The sequence below is a fragment of the Vigna umbellata genome, chromosome 2, assembly GCF_029865625.1.
Source record: "Vigna umbellata cultivar VRB3 chromosome 2, Vumbellata_1.0, whole genome shotgun sequence".
NCBI lineage: Eukaryota > Viridiplantae > Streptophyta > Magnoliopsida > Fabales > Fabaceae > Vigna > Vigna umbellata.
Window position 1 is genome coordinate 42,564,256 of NC_142166.1, and position 20,695 is coordinate 42,584,950.

General features: G+C 30.5%; 1 protein-coding gene and 1 non-coding gene across 2 annotated transcripts; one reads left to right on the forward strand and one right to left on the reverse strand.

The window, feature by feature from the left end:
- Positions 1–10,250: 10,250 nt before the first annotated feature.
- Positions 10,251–14,116, reverse strand: LOC124842361 (putative methyltransferase At1g78140, chloroplastic). Its single transcript, XM_088106917.1, has 8 exons — positions 13,821–14,116; positions 13,611–13,714; positions 13,374–13,514; positions 13,022–13,106; positions 11,811–12,004; positions 11,569–11,680; positions 11,073–11,180; positions 10,251–10,532 (listed from the first exon to the last, which is right to left on the reverse strand). Exons 1-8 carry the CDS (start codon positions 13,992–13,994, stop codon positions 10,392–10,394), a joined length of 1,059 nt encoding a protein of 352 aa, XP_087963043.1. The 5' UTR covers positions 13,995–14,116; the 3' UTR covers positions 10,251–10,391.
- TRNAK-CUU (transfer RNA lysine (anticodon CUU)) lies at positions 14,087–14,159 on the forward strand. Its single transcript has one exon. It is a non-coding gene; the product is annotated as a tRNA-Lys (tRNA).
- The last annotated feature ends 6,536 nt before the right edge of the window (positions 14,160–20,695 follow it).

Consider the following 20,695-nt stretch of genomic DNA (forward strand, 5'->3'; position numbering starts at 1 on the left):
TAGAATTTTGAATTGTTTGTCTTAAATTGGTTGATAATGTAAATTGGTTTATATTTTTTAATTAAAGATATGCAAATTAGAAAATAATATTTTGAATTGTTTGTAACATTGGTTGATATGGTGCTAAAATAAACTTTAAGGAGGTTAGGAATCATGAGACTAATTAATGTGTTGTTTGTTTTTGTCTAGATATAGTTCAATTTTTGAGATGAGGGACATTCTTCATTGTTGATCGACTTTTCACGCTCCTAGGTTCTTATTTTAAATTTTTTCCTTTTACTATGAACATGTAATTATTAGTTCGCTTGAATATATTGTTTGGTTGAATATATTGTTTGTTTGAATATGTTGCATGTTGCATATGTAATTATTTGTTTGCTTGAATATATATTGTTGTTGACAATTAGCCTTAGTTTTCCGTTTGAGATTCAATACAAAAATTATTTACTATTTTCAGATTTTTTGAACAAACGTACTATTTACAAATGAATAGAGGAGATGGTAATAATAATTTACAGGTATTGAATATTGAATTGTTCGGTTGGACAGTTTAAGAAGAGTAATAATTTTTTCATAGTTTATTAATACATATCTATTTTAATATACATGTCATAAATTTCATGAAATTTTGCAGTTGTGTTTTGTATTGATCTTCGGGTGCATATTTGATTGTGATTTATAATCACTTTCATTTCGTGTAACCTGAAGACCAATGCGAAATGCTAGCCAAATTTCGTGAAATTTTAGATATGTTGTTTAAAATTGATATGTTTAATAAACTAAAAAAAAAGTGAATCTTCTTGAATGGGATAGGGTCACACCTTGAATATGAAAACGATCGAAGTGATCATTTAAGATTATTGAAATTGTGTAAACAATTTCAGTAAACATGCGTACGGGTCGAGGGTGGATTAATTTACCACGCATCAACACTGAGTACAAGAGAGGGGTAGAAGAATTTATAAAGTTTGCGCAACGTAATGCGAGTACAAGTGGTGATGATGAAGTCAAGTTCAGATGTCCCTATGTGAACTGTTTGAATGGGAGGAAGTTGAACACAACTGATATTAGGGAACATCTTATCTGTGATGGTTTCGTACGAAGTTATACAACATGGATACATGCATGTCCGAATGATTGCATATTATATAGGAATGAGAATGAAGTTTTAAAAAAGTGTCCAAAATGTGGGTTATCACGATATAAGTCAAGAAACAACAATGAAGATAGTGGTCACACAGAAAAGAATGGTTCTGCTTTGAAAGTAGTTTGGTACCTCCCACTCGTGGCTAGACTTAAGCGTTTGTTTGTGAATCCCAAAGACGCTAAACATTTGGTTTCATTCCAATGATGTTACTTAACATTTTATAATTATGATGATATATTGTAGTGTAATAGACAAACGAGGTCATATGAATGTGGTTACTACGTCATGTTTTGGATGATGACCATTATTCGTGCACATTACACCAGTGGATAGCAAACAGTAATATTTAGGTTTGAATTTTATTTTCTCTATAATTTAGATTTCATATACACTAATTGAAATCATTGTGTTTTATGCAGAGATTCAATAGGACTGCTCCAATTCTAGAGAAGTCACTTCAACTCGTGAGAAAAACACTGGCTAAATATGTAATTCAATTATATAATAGTATGCAATAGATATTAGGATATAGTAAGTAGTAGATATTAGGATATAGTAAGTAGTAGATATTAGGATATAGTAAGTTCTAAGTTTATGTTTCTAAGTTGTTTTATTCTTTTGTACATTATTATTAATTTAACTTTGTACATTGCATTGATTTATACTTCAAAGTTGATTTATGATTACATTGGATTGATTTATGCTTCTAAGAAGTTGACTTATGATTACACTGAATGTATTTATGTTTTAATATAATTTTCATTCAAAATATACGCTTCTAGATTATTATGGACTGTTCTAGCTGTAAAATTATATTCAGGTCTGTTTCTACAGTTGGGAATATAGCAGAAACAGACCTGATTTAAAAAAAAAAAACAGGGGAATATGCCTCGGTTAAGACCATAACCGAGGCAGAAAAGCACCCTACGACATCAGTTAACGTCACAACCGAAGCAGAAAAGCTGGCGGATGAAAAAAAAACAAAAAAGGACTCTACTGCCTCGGTTAGTGTCCTAATGAGGCAGTAGAGAGGGACATACGACCTCAGTTCAGAGGGAACTGAGGCATAAAGTCCTGCGAAAAAAAATTAAAAAATCTAATGCTTCGGTTAGCTTTGAACCGAGGCCAAAAGTGGTAGACTTTTTGCCTCGCCCTGATATGCCTCGGTTCAGGAACTGCTACCTATTGATTAAAATAACCGCTGTCGTTTCACCTTATTGCACTAGTGTATATGAATATGTTATTTTTATTAGATTTAGTATTTATTAATAGAGAGAGTAAAATAAAAGTCTTAATGAAAATATAATAATTCGGTCAGATAAATAAAGTATCTATCATATGAAGACAAATAAGAAAATAGAATGACTCTTGAGCTTAGAGGATGGAGATAAAATTTGTTTCCAACCATTTTCCTTCAAGGTAATATATGCTTAGGGTTTAAGACAAACTTTCAACTATGTACATGATTTCGAATATGATTAAGTATGCAAATGGAAAATGTGTCTAAAACTACAATTACTCTTTTGTTTTTACTTTGTTATATCAATGTTCATTTATTTGGTATACACACCTATGCAAAAAAAAAAAATATTCAAATATGTTTTATTAATTTATCGACTTCTAATAATCACATGTTTCTTTTGCAACACTCTAGAATTAATTTAAACAATTTCAAATTATCTTTTGTATTTTGATAATAACTAAGATCAAACAAATATGATAATCTCTTGTTGATTATGATTGTCTCTTTTTACTTCAATTAATAATTAATATTATGGTCAAACAATTATGATCACTTCTTGTCAATTTCCAACTACTTCAATCAACAATAATGATCATATCTTTTTTGTTAATTTTTAGCTACTTCGATCAACGAGTAAGATTATGATTAAATATTATGGTCATCTCTTGTTGATTTTCAGCTACTTCGATCAATAATTAATATTATGATTAGATAATTATGATTGTTTCTTGTTGATTTTCATCACTTCTATTTACAATAAAGATCATGATCAAATAATTATGATGATCTCTTCATGGTTTCAACTATTCTAATCAACAATTAAGATCATGATCAAAGGATTATGACCTTCTCTTGTCAATTATGAATTTCTTATACTTTGATCAATGATTACGATTGTGATCGGATGATTATGATCGCCTCTTGTTGATTTTAGCTATTTTGATCAATGATTAAGATCGTGATCGATGATTATGATCGTCTTTTGTTGATTTTGAATCTCTTCTAGTTTGATCAACGATTAAGACCGTGATCATACAATTATGGCTTATTGTCGATTTTCAACTTCAAAATACACCTTTATTTGCAACATTCTTTATGCCTAATAAAAAACCCTAGAAGAACAAAAAAACAATTGTAATAAAAAGGACGATTGATAATATTTCATGTCAAATGTTTTCTAGATGACTCCTCTATCAAACGATTCTAGTTGATAAGTCTTCCTTCCAAAACTTTACATACTCTAATAAAGTCTCTACATCTTAATGATAACCTTTTTTATCATCAGATTTGCTTCATCTCCTTCTTATGACATTGTCTTCCTATTTGTCCTTGTTCATTAAAAGAATGTCATCCGTATATATAAAAAAAACAAATTTTTGAGGGATTCTGGATAGTCTTCTTGTAGCAAATGAAGTAGTGAAAGAAATGAAAAGAAAAAGAAGAGTGAAGTTATAATAAAGATAGACTATGGAAAAACATATATAAGTTAACTAGGATTTTTCTATTATTACATGATGAGTAAACTTGAATTCTATAGCAAATGGATTGGATGGATACGATCTTATCTAGAATCATCAACAATTTTTGTATTGGTGAACGGAGCCCAACCTAATAATTCAAACCAACAAGAGTCTTAAGACAAGGGGCTCAATGGCTCCATGCTTATTCCTTATAATAGCTTAGGAATTAGTAAGATTAGTGAGACAAACTATTAGGAAAAAATTGTTTGAAGGTGTGGTATAGTAAATAGGAAGGATGTAGTGATTAATTTATTGCAATTTATTGATGACACACTATTCATATGCCAACCCAAAAATAAAAATATTCTCATAATAAAATCTATCTTGAAATGTTTTAAATTGATATTTGGATTGAAGTTTATTTACCACAAGAGTAGGATTGGTGTTGTAGGGAGTGAGGAAGCATTAATGGAGAATTTTTCTAAAATACTTAACTACATATGAAAATGCCATTCAAGTACCTAGAATGACAATTGGGAAAATCCAAGAAAACAAAAATTTTGGGATGGGGTGATGGAAAACGTGAGGATTAAGTTGTCTAAAGGTGACATTTTCAATTTCAAATTGTTCATTTTTAAATTGAAACCAAGTGTTTAAGAACCTTGTGGCTTAAGACAACTTAAAAAAAAGGAGAATTAGAAGATAAAACATTTGGATGGTAAGGTTAGATAAGCAGATTGGTGTAGGATATATGAAATACAAGGAATACTGGAATGCAAGTTACTGGCCAATAATGAAATAGATTGGTAAAAGTGCAGGAAACATGTATATTACAGTGCGATATTTGTGTATTGTTTAGTCTTGTTGTAGATATTAAAAAATACATAAATGAATGCAATGGTACACCTATACGAGCCAAGTCTAACAACCTGGGGACCATTGGAAGTTTGAATTTGTTGCTTCCAAATTATTATGTCCGAATAATTTTTAGGGTAACAAGGGGAGTTGGAAATTACACTTGAATTTGCTGCTAATGCATTAACTCAGAGCATGCATCGGTACTCAGCTACAAACAATATTCCAGACACTGACCCATTAATAATAGGGCTCAAAATTGAAGCTCTTCAAGTTTAAAAATGTAATTTGACTGTATTAGGATAAAAAATAGGGTTGTATTTTATATAACAAATTTATGGGTTATATAGGGAGTTTGATAACGGTATGTGCACACATTACTTTATTTGATTGTAATATCCATGCCAACTACGAATATTTTATATATGAATTGAGACACCCTTAACGTCTTCTGTACACACATACATACATACATATATATATATATATATATATATATATATATATATATATATATATAATATTTCTTGTTGAGAAAAAAAATATAAAAAAACAAATTAATAAAAAAAAGTGTGGCGCAACACCAATTTTACTTATCTCATGATAAATGCCAAAATGTTGTAACTATAAAAAATGAATACCGTTAAGTTAAAACATTCCGTGTTTTATGTTTTTTTTTCCATTATTCCTCTTTAACTTAGTATTTATGAATTATTCCCATATGAATATTTTATTTTTATTATCTAAATTCTTTGTATTATTAGTAAATATATTTCTTTAATTTTATATGTTTTAAAGTATCTTTGGAATAATTTGTTTTTTGGTAAAGATTAATACTAACAAATAAATAATGTATGTGCAATTTATGAGTGTTATTTGATAAATTTAATTAATAATAAAGTATACATTTAAAATAATATATCAAAAAGTACTTGTTAATTCTTTCCTAAACTTTTCCCTAAGTAATTATCAACCATTTCTGTGGCTCCTTATCACCTGCTAACTCTGTTATTAATTGATAATCCAATACGAAATAGATAGATGTTGGACCAAACAACATCAATTACATAAATAAAAGTTAAAGTCTATAAACCAAAAGGTCTTTAAATGCAAACATTCGCGGTTTAGTAATTTATTACATTATTAAAAAGTTATAGGAAACATTTTTAAAATATATTTTTAGATTATGTAAAGTTTGTTTGATATGATAAGTTGTTTCCTGTTAAGTTTGTTTCATATGAACAATTTGGGAAATAAGAAATTTATAAATAAAAATATTAGTATATGGTTTATTCTCAAACTTGACAAATAAATTTTTGCATAGCAATCAAAGTTGTATCGTACGGCCAAACGGCTGTACCGCAAAAGAGAAACGGCTTCTCTCCCACTTTAACCTCCAAATTCAGATTAAGACAAAGACTTATAGATCATCCAACCACGTATGAGTAAAGACCGAACACAGAGAGAGTTCAGTAGTAAAATACTTCTTAAATATGCTAAAAATCGAGATTGAGGGTAAATATTTATCAGTGTAATGAGTTGAGATTGGACCTTGATTAAGACTCCATCATCTTAACTCATCTCAAAAACTATAAATAGAGATCAAAGAAAATAGGTAGGTAATCATATTTATTGTGAATTTAAAACTTTACTCTGAGTCAATCTAGATTAATTACTAAGTATTAGAGTATCTTTAACAGTATCTTCATTCGATTTAGAACGTGAACGAAAGAAAACTTAGACTAAAGACGAATACAATAATTCAAACAACTAAAAAGTAAAAGTGTAAAGGTGTATTTGTGAAATTACTCGACTCTACATCCGAAACAAAAGTTAAAAGATAAAACTATTTAATAATTTTATAACATGTTATTTATAAATATATGCAAGAAAGTATATTAATTATTACAATAAATAAAGGATAGAGTGAAATAATATATTAAATTAAGAGATATATCACTGGAGTGAAATAACGTCACTCAATCATATTCTCTAGGAAAATATTTTTTATTTAATATCTTAGGTATACTTCTTATAAAAAGATAATTGTTGTAACATTATCTTCATTCATGTGTGAAACAAATAGTTTGAGCAACATATTCATTATTATTTAAGTGACTGGATGCTTAAACTTGGAAATTTAACACCAGTATTTATTACTGAAATTTTTTTAACTTGAACAAGATTAACTTGCTTAAACGAAATATTCATATTAATGACACCATAAAACATTATCAAATTGTTTAATTTAAGTACTTAATAATCTAACAAATCCCATACATATATATATTTTTCAACTTATCAAATACAATTAGATATTTTTTAGAATTTCATCATATCCCACCCATAGTATTTGTTGTATGGCAGCAATTTAAAGTATTTCTTGTCCTCATACAACTTGTAAATTCTCGTCAATTCACCTTTATGCATTCAAATTCCTATTGAACTCAAGTTATCATAAAATAATACACATAGAATCAAACTTTCTATATTGCGAATCCAAGTCATATCAATGTATATACTACATGGATATAAAACCAAAAGTTCATTTAAATTTTCAACTTCAACGATGACAGATTCCACCAACACGACAACTTATTCAAAACTTTCAACAAAAATACGAAATTTCTTTTTCATAACTAAATACTATATTTTATTTTTAAAATGGTGTTTTTCTCATTTCCATGTGCAATTATCCCATTCTATTAAATCTAAAAGAATGTAAACAAGTCAAAAATTCATAATATAAAAAGAGTGACTTAACTTCCCTTACATTATAACAATTTGGAGATTTATAAATTAAGAAATTGAAGTGAGACACTTTCGAATCCCTTGTTTAGTTCAATATTTAGAATCTATAAGAAAACACACTTTAAATCTCAAAATGCACTTAAAAGAAGAAAAGTAAAATTTCATATATCATGATTTTTCTCAAACACTTGTATGGCTCAATCTAATAGATAATCAAATAGAAAGAAGAGATAAATCAGAAAAACTTAACTTTATTTTAGTCTACATATATTAAGAATTAAATTTTTAAATCCAACTCAACTTTATAAAATTAATTTATAAAATAAAATTTATATTTACTTATTCACTTATATATTATAAATTAGTTTTGTCTTCAACAATAATATTTAAGAGTACTAATTAATTGTCATTCTTAAATTTAAGAAGTGAAGCAAAGTTTAGACTTTGATTTTGGAATTAGTAAGAGATATAAAAAAAAATTTAAAGAATAGGAATGTGTTTCTTAAGAAAGGACACTTTAAACCTAACTCAACCCCACAAAATCAGTTTGTAAGGTGAAATTTGCACCTTACTTATATATTATAATTTGGTTTTATCTATAGGTTGGACTTCCAACATTTCTATATTTTTTTACACATAAAGAAAACAAATTCCTTCTCTTTTTAAATTTCTATTGACATTCTTTGTTGGATAAGTTTACATCTTTCTACTTTGTTTTTAAACTCTAATACAAGTTTAAACTTATGTCATTAATATTATTCCTTCTGGGCTCATTTATCTATCACTTATACCAAACGATACGTATAATACACAATTAACAATAATAAAACTATTATTATTATCATCTAGAAAAAACATGTACTCAGTAATGCTTGTATATTCAATTTTTTATTATGTTATTCTTTTAATGAATTAAAATTTAATATTTATATTCATTTTAATTTATATTTTTTTAATAAAAATATATGTATTATTATTTCTTTATTTGATACGTAAACTATAATTTAATCTGAAGAAAATATAAATTACAAATTTTCTTGAAAAATGAGAAAATACGAAGAATAAGTGCATTGTAATGTTTAGTTAATAGACAATTTATCTTTACTAATTTAACATTATAATTTTGAAATATATAAAAAATAACATAACATATATACATAGATAAATGCGATTATATATTATTATAGATTATAAACTATTATTGATAATAGCATAAGAAGAGGAGAGAAATGTGAGTCTCACCATTTTAGAATGATTGTTGCAGAAGACAGAGTAGAGAAATGGAGAAAATCCTTTTCTGTGGCAATGGTGATGAAGATCACCCTCTCACCTCCCTTCAACTTGTTATTTATGTCTTAGATTTCATTATTCTCCTTTTTGGTCACTAAATAAAACAAATCAAATTAGTTTGGGAACTGGACCACTTATTTCTCCCAAGCCAATTATTGTTCTCTACTTCTTTCATGAAAGTGGACACTCCCACAAATGAATATTGTTCTCGGGTTTTTCATGAAAAATTATTATTTACAGAAGAGCCAGTGGAATAAAAGGAGAAAAATATTAGGAAAGAAATGTTTGTTTATTTAAAAGTTAAATTAAAAAACAATTAAAATAAATAATCATTCCTTCAAAGGATGTTAATTCAAACATTATATTAATTTTATTGTTATTCTGTATAAATGATGAGAATTTTTAATTTTAAACTTAATTTGGTCTAATGAATGTTCTAATATCAGACAAAATAAGGTTTAATAGCCAATTTAGTCCTCACTTTGATTGAAAAATCTCAATTTAGTCCCTCGTTATAAAAGTGTTTTGAATTAGTCCTAACTTTTAAAATAGTGGGTCAGATTGGTCCTTTCTGTTAAATATAAGTTAACAAAATTAATGGATGATGATGTGACACAACTTAAAGCTAACGAGGGACCAATCTAACACATCAGCTTTAAGCTGTGTCACATCATCATCCATTAATTTCGTTAACTTATATTTAACGAAAGGGATCAATCTGACCCACTATTTTAAAAGTTATGACTAATGTAAAACACTTTTATAACGAGGGACTAAATTGAGATTTTTCAACCAAAGTGGGGACTAAATTGGCTATTAAACCGACAAAATAACATATCTAAACAAACAATAAATTTTGTTAAAATAAATTTTAATTCATGACTTTAATATTATTATAAAAAATAAACTTTAAATTTAATTCAATCTTACAAAATCATAAAATAAGATTTACCATCACTTAAATACTCTAATTTAATATTCTCTTTATATTAGACTTTCAACATAAGAATACAGAATGTTATAGACCTTTTACTTTTTTACCATTGATTCTAAAGTTTTGTGAATGTTTATTTCCATCTCCTACGTATTGTTTTACTGTATTTTACTAAAACCAATTCCGTTTCACCAAAGAATTACATAAATCTCAATTTTTATAGGTACCTCAAGAAAAATTATTGACCAACAGTTTAGATGATAATAAATTATAATTATGTATTTTAAAACTGCACGAAAAAAAATTTGGTGCCCACAATTAATTTGTAGAGCTTTTAAGTTACTGATAATTTAAACCTACTCTACATATGAGAAGCTTTTTGCTGTTATAGAGGTTATACCGAGTACCCTTTTTCCAACGATCTACCCTTCTCGGATAATTTACAAACGTTAACAGTATCAGTGAAACATTGGGCATTTACTCCGTTGTGGTTAGCAACAAATATTTTGCCGGATTTACCAGATAATCCATCTTCTGTAATATGGTTTGATTATTGTGAAGCCTAATTAATTACCAAGTCAAACCACAAATTTAATCAGATTAACATGCATCATTTTGTCTGCTTACATTTGAAAATTTTGATCATGGAAGATATACAGGCTTCAGCATAATGTGTTCAAGGCAGCAAACAGAGCACCCGAAGCTCAAACTTTAACTGGGCTTTCTAGCAGAGATCATCACAAAAGGCCCATTTCTAATGCATTTAAACCCAACCAGCCCACACGCCCTGCAGAGATCTTCAAGCTCACGTTCAGAGAGAAAGCTGTAGTTCCCAGATGCTTGCCTTAGAGTCTGAAACGTCAAACAAATATTCTATTACTCAAAACTTATAGAAATAAAAATAAATGATAAAAGTTGACCAACAAACATTCATTTTAGTGTCTGAAAGATTGAGTTGACGAAAATTTAACCCTGTCATGGAATCTGAAATAAAAATCATTCTTCCACGCACAATCGAATACTCTAGATTGATATCTTCTCATATCATTAAGAAACTAAATTACCACCGACTTCCTATAATTGAGAAACTGAATTGAAGCTAGCAGATCCAAATTAAGGAAAAAAGAAACAAAAACAACTAAGCAAAGAAACTCTTACTGATTTTATCAATTCAGACGGAGCATGCCAACACTTGCACAAAAAATTTCAAGCTAAAAAATTTTAGAGAATTATCACCAGAGAACAGATTTATACAATTTGTTTTACAGCAAAGAGAAGAAAGAGAAGTGAGGAATAAAATGGTTGATATAAAGGAGGCATAGATAAGAAACTAATACTGTAGTAAGCGTCGTAAAAAAATGTTGTAAAAAAAACATTATTTAAAATTAATACCTGCCGTAATATACTTCGAAATGGGATAATAGAAAAAGGACCATCAAGTATGTAGGTGGTTGCAACAAATACACCTCCAGGTCGTAAAACACGACTTATTTCAGCAACCTGTTAAAATAGATTACATAAAAGGAAAGTGAAGTCACAGAGTGATGGAAGGCATGGCCATCTGACTAAACTAGGCATACTACTAAGTGATAAATCGGCTGAAGTAATTTATCCATAATATAAAGGTAACCCTTGAAAAAATTGCTTATATTTAAAATCTGCTAGCATGATTAACATTCTGAAACATGTTCTTGTAGTTGTTGACACAACACTGCATACACGTTAAGGGATTCCATTTACTACTTCAGATTAATATAAAAACGTTGTAAACATCTCAAAAACCATGGCTAAAGAATTTATAATTTTCCTCAAGCCACTGTCACAGGTATTTGAAACAAATGAAACATTGTCTGCAAAATCCAAACATAGAGAATAGTTATTCACTTACAGCTGCCAATGGTGAAGGCCAACAGTGTAGAGCAGCGCCAGCATGCACAGCGTCAATAGAATTAGAAACAAAGGGGAGCCTAGATATGTCTGCTCTAACCAAGATTAAGTTCCTAAAACATAAATATTAACAAAATATAATTGTAATATGAATAAAAGATGGCTTAAATAGTTCCTTAGAACTATGAATTCAAAAGTTAGATATAATAATTTATAATCAGTTTAGAAATATAAACTGAGTACTCTTTTGGGAAGTTCTCTTCCTGCTGAATGAATTCATAACATTGCTGTAACATGTTTTCCGAGTAGTCTAGAGCAACAACAAAAGAAAAGAGTTGACTTTTTGCGAATAATCTTGAAAACAATCCACTTGCACAACTAGCATCAACTATATTTCCTCCCAATACGGGTTTTAGGAAACCCTTCATCAATTCAAACTGCAGACAAATTAAGTAGAAGGCGTGAATCACTGTTGAACAACACACGAGCATAAAGAAGTCATACATTAACAACATAATTCCAATATAAAAGTACATAAGACAATAGAAGACAGATTCGTTAGTATTTCAAATGATTTTATCTTATATTTTGCAGCACCATATCCAAATTAATATTCTTTCCACCAATCACCCAAAGTTAAACAAAACAAATTGATTGGTAGAGCTCTCTGGACATACACGAGCTAAGGGTGGGCACATTGGCTAATGCTCTCTGACTGATCTTAATCTCCTCTTTAGAAGATAGTGCAAAACTTTCATTGTGTACCTTGAACAAGAGTCCCTAAAAGAAGCATTTAATCAGGTGGCATTATGGATTTGAATAGTTCAAGGCTTTTGTGGAGTTCTGTACAAGTTACGGAGGCTTTGCACCTCTTCTAAGGAGATTAAAACCAGTGATGATGTTAACATTGATTTTCTCAAGAACACAATACCAAACATGACAGAAGGCATTATTATCATTGTTGGAACGTCCATTAGGCCCAATGTCTCACCTCAATATATTTTGCTTCCTCATTGAAGCAAGTAAACCACCAAAGGTTTACAAACTAAACAATCCTTATTTTTATTACAAAAAAGGATGTGTAGCTTCCTTTCACAAATAATTAAGTTTTAAACTTGTGTATGAATTACACAACAAAATTCATTTTATATAAATTGAATGCAGTAAGCACTCATGATTATCGGATATTTTTATATACATGATATGATAAGCCTACCAAATAAATTCCAATAAATCTAATTCTAATCAAATATACTTACAATTACAAATATCTTAATTAAATAAGAAAACAAATAATAAAATATAAAAGAAGAATAAATTTTAAGAGATCATCTTAGATACTCTAAGAAGATATCACCGGATATTTTTCTTATTTTCTAACAAAACATATTAAAAGAAATAATATGGGTTCATTAAGAAGGAATTGTTATTGAGAACTGGGAAATTTAGTTAACCTCTTTCTCAGGACCTGGAAAACCACCCCACACAGAAAAGGTTTGACGCCAGCCCCTCTCATAGAGAAATGATATCAATGGCACCCTGATTCAACAAACAATCAGTATGCATATAAGTGGCGAATCGACTCCACAGCATATACACAGCAGAACAACTATACTGTTAAGTCGCTGAGTGCCATTATTAGCAAACTAATATTCATATGCATATGATATCTATCCTCAGATAGTAGGACCATGACTTAAAGGAAAACAAAAACCATTCTCTAAGATCATCAAATACAACTAAAGATTGATCATGAACAATAAAAAAAACTTCATATGAAAAAAAAATGACAGAGAACTAGAATGCCTGAAAAGCTCTGTGGAAAATGGCATCGTATCACCGTAGCTCTTAGCTCCACCTGTTGCCGTGAGATCAATGTGAGTTTGGTTACCAACATATGTTTTCTGACATGTCCCACATTGAAAATTAGACCCGCTGATTGTATCTCTGCATATAAAAAAATTATCACAATGAACAAAAGACCAGAAATGACAAACGCATACCTATAGCGGAAGCAAATAATAGATTATTAAATAAACTCACACGGAGAAACCAGGACCACCATTCCATGTCAAGGAATCATAACACACGGGACAAGCCAACGGGTTGCTGCTATTCCTCACTTCCTTTTCAACTACGACGGATTCCTAAACAAAAAATTACGTTCCTCACGCAAGTGTTTGACGATAAGTGCTGACGAAAATTAATATGTAAGTCAAAAGAAAATTCAATAGGAGAGAGAAGAAGCGTTACCGTTGGATTGGTTTCGGTGTCTATGACGGCAGTAGAAGAAGCACGAAGTCGAATTGAAGGAGGAAATCGAAGCTTTGCAGCGAAATGAGAGCGTGAGAAGAGGCGCGTGGGGGTGAACGAAGAGAGTGGTGGAGAACGCGTGTACATAGTGGCAACTGCTCCGCCTATTGCCATTAGGCAGCACCAGCAATAAGAAACGAGAAGAATGGATTGAACAGCATAGAATAATCTACGAATTCTTTGTAGCTTCGATTATGTTGTAAATTGCCCGTCTAGCTCAGTTGGTAGAGCGCAAGGCTCTTAACCTTGTGGTCGTGGGTTCGAGCCCCACGGTGGGCGTTTTAGTTTTAAAAACTTTTGCTATTCCAAATTTCCAATTTCTGTTTCTTTGTCTCTCTCGTCTTCTTCCACCTGCCAACATATAAATTAGTAATATCCCTTCCATTGAACTCTTACACAGCACAAACACGATAATGCTTTCATTATTACATTTGTTTTTAATCATCATTGCGTTCAATTATTAATTGATGTCTAGTTGTTTCCTTAAAATATATATTATACCACCTCTACTTAGGCCTAATTACAGACACATAATCAACGGACAAAATATATTACATTTTTATAATATTTAAAATAAATATGTTTTGAATTGTAACCTTTTACATATCTTTATCAATTTATTGATATACTTTTTTTTTGCTTATTTATAAATACGTTGATTTATATATCAATAAAAATGCTTTTATTAAAAAAATAACAAATAAAGTGGTACCGAAACTTTTTTATTCAGAATATATTATTTGATAGAAATTATAATAAAATTAAACACATATATAATTGGTTTATCATCAATTTTTGATGCTGAATATAGATTATGGTTTGCACATGTTGAGTTTACATGTTAATAAATATTATGTATCACTTTTATTGATTATTATACAAGATATTATTATGTTTATTTATTTATATCTAAAACTGATGTGGTTAGTATTTTTTGGAAACATAAAACATTAGGAGATAATCAAACCGGCTACAAGTTGCAACAATAAGATTTTACAGTCAAAAGGAATACAGGAATAATGTTTTTGATAATTTTTTTGAAAGTTGACATTAAACACCAACCTATTATGTTTGACACTCTATAACAAAATTGTGTACGTGAGAGAAAAAAATAGAAGCCATCATGGAGATGATAAATATGCTACATGAAAAAGATTGTCAAAGAAGTTGTGGGCAAAGGCTCCTGACATTGTTACGTTTTAGTTGAATATAGGTTATACAAACCAAAGGTTTGAACAAGATGACTTTATTTGAAGGTTGGTTTGGATACAAAATCAAATTTACAAAATTTGAGAATCTTTGGTTGTGATTGCTTCTCTTATGTTTTGCAAGTTAAAAGGGACAAGTTTGATAAGAAGGTTGAACACAGGGTTTTCCTTGGATGAACAACACTTGCAAAGCTTTCCAGCAGAAATCTTAAGGTTCCTTGATGATGATGATGATGTAAACATCTTGTCACAGAGGTACAATATCATTATTTGAGATTTATCAAAGATGCAATATGACTATCTAAAAAGTTCGAGGAAGTGTTCATGAAGATAAAAAGTTTATTAAAGTTATGGAAGAAGAGTCCAAAATGAGAAGATGGTGCAAAACCCTGAACACAACTACCTATAGGAATAAATACAAGGTAAGATTAATATTCAAAAGAATACTCAAGTTTTTGGGACAAATTTTGATAAACATTTACTCTTGTTGCATGTCTTGATATAATCAGAAAGTTGCTTGCTTCAACAACACAGGATGAAAAAATTACCATTTTAGATATGACATTTACATTTTTAAATGGCTATTTGCTGGAGGGATAGTAGAGCAACCAAAGAGATTTAAAGTTAAAGGATAAGAAGACAATTATAAGATAAAGAAGGTATAGGGTTTGTTAGGATATAACTGATGATCATCTTCAAAATCATAGATTTGTCAAAAGCTAAAACGAAACTGCATTATATGTGAAAGTGGTTGGTGTTATTTTAATCATGGTTTTTGTCTAAGTTGATGACGTACTTGTGACAAACACTAATGAGAATGTTAATAACAAGCTCAAAGTTGAAATAAAAAATCTTGGTTTCATGAGATAAAGACGAAGCTTATATGTAAAAAAATCAAAAGAATTAATAGAGAAGTTTTTCTTGGAGGACAGAAAAAAAAAACATTATAATGCACAAACAAACTAAAAGGCAAAATTCAACAATTATATGGAGCCGATAAGGTAGATGAACATCATTATAGAAGCTTAATAGATTTTAAGTAATCTTTCAATGTTCATGCGTGCTAGTGAAGTTCATTTTCAAGTTGTTAAATGATATTTTTAGGATCAATCACCCATCTCATATGAAGTATTTCCATTTTAGAATTTGTGCTCTGTTACGTTTTTGTCCTTCAAAGACGTCTCAGAAGGTGGAAGAGAAAAATGAGTATTAAACTCTTTTTAGCCAAAATTTCTAAGCGATATGAGACTATTGGACGTGGTAGGAATATAGTTCCTAGTCGAGGTCTAAGGAGAATGATTATTCATCCTCAATTAAGGGTTTAAGGGACCAATGGTTCTTCTTAAAACCTCGTTATTGATCCTATGGTGGAGACCAAGGTTCCAATCCCAAGTTAGGGTCAATCACCCTTCATCCAAGGTATTGTTCACTTTTGGAGCCTATGCTCCGTCACGATTTTGTTCTTAAAAAGATGTCTTAGAGGGTGGAAGGAAAAAGGAATATTTAAAATGTATTTGGCCTCGACTCCTAAGCGATGTGGAACTATTGGGCATGATATGAACATAAGTCTCCCAATCAAGGTTTGAGGGGAACGATTATTCGTCCCCAATAAAGGCTTTAAAGGGCTGATGATTTGTTTATAACCTTGTTATCGGCCCCACTTTGGATGTCAAATGTTCTTACCAGGATCTTGAACATGGACCTTCGGACATGTGGCGAGATTTGAGTGGATTGGAGAACCCTGATGTTACTCTTGAGGGCTGAAACAGATGAGGATGTCTACTTGCAAAAGAATCTCTAACGCTCAAGTCAACAAAAGAGTTTAGATATTTTGAGTAAGAGAGAATGACCAAGGAATAAAGAGATTGCGTTGTTACAACAACTCCCAGCTCGTCATAGGCCAGGTAAAAAGGAGCTATTAGACTAGGTAACCGTCTTTGCAAAAATACTTCCATATGGTAAAAAAACATTTCATAATGTTTCAATGAGTTTGAGATCAATCATGTGCTAAGAAAAGAAAACAATAAGATCGACATGTTGTCTATATTGGTTAACATAAAGAAATTCGACTAACATATAACCCTCATCCAATAGACCCTCTAAACCCCGAGCTAGGATCATGAGGATGTACTCAAGATTTCCCCAACCACACTAAGCTAGATAACCTCAATCATAAGTTATTAGACCACTAACATACTCATCGCCAACTAAACCAAAGCAAAGTACATACATATACAATGATTAGGGTATTCTACAATGTGTAAAACGAGGAAATATTCAAAGCAGGGATTTGTTGCACCTTTACTCAAATGCCTATATTAGAAATAGGCCCAATATGTGCTTGTTGAGATGCATCGTAGCATATGCGGCATGCACTCTAAAGCTTGATGCATGGTCGTACGAGTACTAAGAGTCGATTATAACTAGCCTACATTAAGAAAAGATGTCCATGAATACATCATGAAGTGGAAGAGTGTCAACAATTTGGCCCACTCCATCAAGTCCCTCTTGGAAAGTTGCACACCATTGCTCCTTTGGCCATTTATCACATAGGAAATGGACATACTAAGCCCTTTGCAAGGTATAGAAAAAACCTAAAGTTCATCGCAAAGATCTCGAGAAAAATTAAAGCCCTATCTAAAGAAAGTCCATTGGCCCAATCCATAGCCTCGATAACCAATCCTTCAGCTTAAGCACCAACCTGCTTGCCACTTCACTATCAACCTTGGAAATATCCTCAATATCAACAATAATGACATCATCCATCGCATCCTTACCCATGTGAAATCGACCCAAGTCTAGGTCAAGGTAGATGTGAGCTAGTTGCCTCTTGGTTGACACCCTCCTCATCCAAACCCTACAACATAGGCAGTCAACCCACCAGTGAATAAGGTTGACACCCTCCTCATCCAAACGACAACATTAGCTTTGAGATTGATAGTTTTCTCATTCAGAAGGGTCAACTCCTCCTAAAGGTCTCAACATTTGTCTCGACCTCTTTGACCTTTGTTACTAAGGTCATCTTCTCATCCTTTAGTTGCTTGAGAATACTAGATCATTGTAAGTAGTCTTAATTCCATACATGAGCATTCGACATCCATCGAGAGGTTGAAACATACAAATTTAGTATTATTTCATCAAAGTTTGACATAATGTTAGCAAACTCCAACCAGTATGATCTTTGCTCACTTATGATTGTAGTAGTTCTCATCTCAACCTTACACATAGGATATGGTCAAAAGTTCTAGTCGATATTCAATGTAATCTTGGTATGATCACTATACATAAAATATATGTTCTATTTTCTAAATATTATCTTTTATTAATTTATTAACTAATAACTTTTCTATTTTGGTTATATATAAATTTGCATACAAATAAAAATAACTACAATTCCCAAGTAAACAAATAACCAACAAAAACTCATAGTTGTATTTTTATCCATTTTTTTATATTAAACATTTACCCCCCTACCCCAGTCTCTTCGCCGTACTACAATTAAAATGAGTGCAACCCATCATGACAATTAAGCAATACTATATATTAAAAACAAAAATTGAAATATAGATTAGTATGATACTCTTGCTGAATTAAAGCATGGAGGACCATAAGCAACTAGCAATATCTCCTTGTTCATCAACATGCTATCTAATTGTTTTAATATTTAAGTTGGTTTAAACCCTCCCTTGGTCCTCATTTTTGTATGAAAATCTCAATTGGATCCTCATTTTTTCATCTATCTCAATTGGGTCATATTTTTTGTAAAAATGAACACATTTTACCCTAACCGTTAACTGGTCCCAGACGGACGTTAAATTAAGGACACGTGGTGTAGAGAGAATGTGCTTGATGTGTGTTCCTCATTTACGTGGAGTGTTTTGATTAAATAAACAGTGGTGATTTAAAAGGCCACGTGGTGATCTTTTGACTATTTGATGTTTCGTTGGACGGTGGTGGTTGTTGGTGATGGCGCCGGTGGAGCAGCAATGAGGGAGGAAGCGGAGGGGGAGGGAGGAGAAGATCTGGTTCTAGTCAAAACATCACCACGTGGCCTTTTAAATCATCACTGTTTATTTAATCAAAACACTCCACGTAAATGAGGAACACACATCAGCACATTCTCTCTACACCACGTGTCCTTAATTTAACGCCGTCTGAGACCAGTTAACGGTTAGGGTAAAATATGTTCATTTTTACAAAAAATATGACCCAATTGAGACAAATGAAAAAATGAGGATCCAACTGATATTTTCATATAAAAATGAGGACGGGAGGGTTTAAACCTATTTAAGTTCGATCATTCAACTTCATTTTGATATAGTGGTGGATTTAAATATCTGACTTACAGACTTTCTCTCCAGTAGATTTAAATACGGTTGATAATACTGGTAAAATCTTCAAAATTTCAAGTCGCGGAGTAATGCATTAAATACAGTTTCTATGGCTCCCTATACATAGGAAATTCCAACTAGTGCTTGGAGTTGACCATCAACTTCACATAGTATAATATTATACCGACGATGCATCTTTACTTTACGTTCTTTTCTTAATTGCTTATTGGAGATTGGAAATGTGAAGGTTTTCTAAAACTAACTAATGAAATTCACTTCTTCGTTTTTTTTCATGTTTTGTATCTTACACTTTCTCCAGACTCAATTTTAAAGCAGCATGTGGTGGTCTTCACCACCAATGATTTTGTAATGCTAATGGAAACTATTTCTTAGACATAACAGATGTCTGTGAATTTTGGGCTATTGATCTATTTTAGAAAGAATACGTAGACAAATTACATCCACGATAAATCTTAAAACAGATCCAGATTAACATCAGTAAATATTTATTTCACTTATTTTAAAAGAAATAATATTAACAAATTTTAGCTATGATAAATCTTGAAATACCCTTACTTTTGTATCCCTAATTCTATTTTTTATTATAATAATTCAAATGAATAACTTATTTGTAATTATTAAACTAAAGAAAATATCAATAACAAGAATTGAAGGAAAAATTGTTGATTGAATAATTTTTATTCTCAAAACTAAAAAAAAAACAAGAAACTCTTAAACCTTTACTCACCTCCCTTATTCCTCTTAGGCTTTTGTCTTTCGTCTCTCTCACTCCAACATTTTCTCTGTCATCCTTACTTTAGTCATAACTGAAAAAATCAGAAACACTCGTCTAACCCTAATACACCTTCCTCACTTATCCAATTTATTTCTCTCTCATCTCCATAATTATTTTTTTTTATTAAAGTGGAAAACAAATAAATGAGCAAGAGCAACAAATTGCGGTGTCACAAGTTTCTTTTAATTAACTTATAAGTCTTTTCGAATTTGAATCTAAGAAAAATATGAAAATAACTAAGATAAAAAAGAAGAATTTGAAAAATGATGAAAGATTTCATTCCAATTTAATTGAATCTAGTTCAAAAAAGATACTACAAAAATAATACATGGATATGAAATTATATTTCGTTTCAAATTGTCAGTATTTTAGTTTTTTTTAAGTATTTTTTATGACATTGTTGCCCCCAACCTATCCATAAATCTAAAAAATAGCGAGAATTTTTTATTTCTCTCAATATCTCTCTCAATTTGAAATTTA